Genomic DNA, 2,948 nt, shown 5'->3' with positions numbered 1-2,948 from the left:
ATTTTGTATGTTGATTTGCTAAGGCCTGAGCTCCTCCCTGATAACGGAACAGTTTCCAGTGAGGATTTGGTGTTTACGGAGAGACAGATACGTCTGTAGGATCTGTGATGTGCAGGACTGCTCAGGGAAGAGGGAAAGGCCCCTCCCGGAGTACAGCTCCTCACATTTGTGGTGGGCTCTCGGGGAGTTTGGCCTCCAGTTGAACCTGCTCCCAGCTCCCCAGAAGGACCAGCAAAGGGGCAGTGGGGCCTACAGAAGGCCACTCTGGGCCAGATCCCCTCCCCCACTTCCCTGGGACAGACGCCAGACCTTCCCTCGGCCCTCTTCAGGTGTGATGTGATGGAACTTGGGGCTCATGTGGGCTGTGCGGGTGCCTTCCCTGCCTGCAAACAGGCCCAGTGGGAGATCCTGTGCCTGGGGGCAAAGGAGGAGCTTCTGCCTTGGGCCTTCTCCGGGACAAAGGCAGGGGCATCCAGGGCTGGACAGGCACAATCTGAGCCTCCTCCCCCTTCCAGAGGGTGCCACAGCCCCAAAGGCCACAACACACCAATGGGCTCTGACAGGCACCAGAAAGCGCAGCCTCTGCTGGGGGCCATCAGTGGCCTTGTGGGGGCCCCTTGTGGACCCGTCAAGAGGATTCTCTCCTCCTCAGCCGGGGCAGGTAGAAAGAAACCCAGCGCAGAGAAAGACTTGTGTGTTTTGCTGTTGTCTCTTGCAAGGGAGTATTTTTCTCCAGCCAGGTGGGCGCTGCCAGCCGACCCCTTCAGGCTGCACAAAGCTACTCAAAGCAGAGACAACCACTGATCACCTTGGGGACTCTGATCCAGAGACGCAGCAGGGCTTCCCGCCAGCAGCAGCCGCTCTTTGTCCCTGGGGCATCGCTTGCATTGCTGGCGGGGACAGACCCTGCGCTGCCGAGGGAGGTGACCAAAAGAAAGGAGTGCCCCTGCCCTCAGGAGCTGGGGGGCTTCTCCAGGTTGTAGCAGCCCCAGTCCCCAGAGGCTAAACAAAGGATTTTGTCCCTTTAGTTGCTGGGCAGAGAGGGGCAGGCGCTCAGCAGAGGGTTTCTCCGTGGAGGTAAAGGGAGGACCCACACACCCAGCCACCCTCCAGCGCACTTTTCAGCCTTGTGTCCCACCACTGCACCCCCCCTGCTCTCTCCTCCAGACAGCTGCTGAAGGGTCTACCTTGGGCACAAGTGTGGCAGGACCTGGAGAGACCCCCCTGCCCCCCAGCCACGGAGGCATTCTCCAACTCCCGCCCCACAGGACCCACAGAGACACAGGGAGGTTACTCAGCTTGCAGGGTGACCTTTATTTGGTGGTAGCTTCACACGGGGCTGGAGGGGGCTCCTGAGGGCAGCAGGGGGAAGGAGGCACAGCTGCCACTCCTGCAGGAGGGCTCAGTGGTACCGGTGGGCCAGGCCATGGGCCACCACGTGGACCAGCTTGTGGAAGGTTGCATGGCAGGCTGGGGTGAACTCCTTGCCAAAGTGGGAAGCCAGGACAATCAGCAGAATGTTGCCCAGGAGCTGGAAGAGAAGAGGGGGGAGGTGATGCCTTCTGCTGGCGGAGCCCAAGGCCTGCGTCCCGTCCCGTCCCCCCCACATATACACACACAACCGGCCAAGGGGGTGCCACTCCCTTCCTGCCTTCATCCTACCACCCCCTGTGAGCACAGCCAAAGTGCTCTTTTGGGGAGAACATGGGCAGGCTGGACAGGACAAGGGTGGGTGCGCCCCCCCCCAGAAACAGTGACAGGGACAGGCTGGGGTCTCAGACAGGAAGTATGCTCAGCAGACACTGCCGTGCACGGCTCCGTTCTCCGTTATGCTTTCGTAAAGCCAAGTATACATTGGAGACCTGGGTTCCACTTCTGCCCTCAGAACACATCACTCTTCTAAAGTACCCACTGGAGAAGGCTGCCGCACATCTCAGGGACCAAGAAGTAAGAGCATGGGAAGAGCCCCGCTGGCTCAGGCCACAGGCCGTCTAGTCCAGCTTCCTGAATCTCACAGCGGCCCACCAAGTCCTTCAGGGAGCACACAAGACAACAGACACAACCTGTGCCTGGTGCCCTCCCCTGCATCTGTCATTCGAGGCAGATGAACACACCAGTCGCAGCCTTGCACACAAACCCCTCCCCCACTCCCCCTGGAGAAGACTCTGCTGAGGCTGGAGGGCAGGGGGGCTGCCTCACCTTGAAGTTCTCAGGATCCACATGCAGCTTGTCACAGTGCAGCTCACTCAGCTTGGCAAAGGTGCCCTTGATGTTGTCCAGGTTCTTGACGGCCTCCCCGAAGGAGGTGAGCACCTTCTTGCCATGAGCCTTCACCCGGGGGTTGCCGCAGATGGCGCTGGCGCTGGAGAGGTTCCCAAAATCGGCAAAGAACCTCTGGGTCCAGGGGTACACCGAGAGCATGCTGCAGGGAGGGAGAAGGCACACAGAGGGTTATTCGAGGCAGGCAGGGAGGGAGGCAGGGAGGGGGCAGCCAGCCCTCTGGGCCTCACCAGCCAAGGGTCTCGGCACCAACGTTGCCCACATCCACCCGGCACCATAAGCTGGTGATGATCTGCTTCTCCTCGGCGGTCCAGTGCACCATGATGGCCGGCTGGGGTGTGGGGACTCCTGTCTGTGTCTCTTGGAGGAAACCTCAGAAGCTGCCTGGCTGCCCCCCGGCAAGCCCTTTATACCCTCACCCAGAGCTCCTCCTCCTCCTCTGGGCAGGGGCCCTCCCTGGGTGGAGCTGCCAGGCACTGCTTGGGAGGGCTGAGGACCAGGAAGGATGCAGCCTCTTACAGGGCGTGCTTGGGAGAACGCTCCTGGGGGCAGACTGATCAGCGGTCCTGGGAGAATCCCACCCCTGCACTGTGGGATCGGCACCTGGAGGTGGCCAGATGGAGGGCTGGGGCCCCGGGCAAGGCCTTGCCTCAGGTCCAGTGTGTTCC

At 61.1% G+C, this 2,948-nt stretch overlaps 1 protein-coding gene across 1 annotated transcript; it reads right to left on the bottom strand.

Annotated features, from left to right (window-relative positions):
- Positions 1–1,294: 1,294 nt before the first annotated feature.
- LOC136646067 (hemoglobin subunit beta-2-like) lies at positions 1,295–2,669 on the bottom strand. The gene is made up of 3 exons (XM_066622630.1): positions 2,511–2,669; positions 2,200–2,422; positions 1,295–1,531 (listed from the first exon to the last, which is right to left on the bottom strand). The coding sequence occupies exons 1-3, from the start codon at positions 2,600–2,602 to the stop codon at positions 1,403–1,405; spliced, it is 444 nt and encodes a 147-aa protein (XP_066478727.1). The 5' UTR covers positions 2,603–2,669; the 3' UTR covers positions 1,295–1,402.
- Positions 2,670–2,948: the final 279 nt, after the last annotated feature.

Source organism: Tiliqua scincoides, chromosome 3 (assembly GCF_035046505.1).
Source record: "Tiliqua scincoides isolate rTilSci1 chromosome 3, rTilSci1.hap2, whole genome shotgun sequence".
In the NCBI taxonomy this organism is placed as follows: domain Eukaryota; kingdom Metazoa; phylum Chordata; class Lepidosauria; order Squamata; family Scincidae; genus Tiliqua; species Tiliqua scincoides.
The sequence above is the reverse complement of the archived record's forward strand: the minus strand, read 5'-3'. Positions and strand labels throughout refer to the sequence as shown.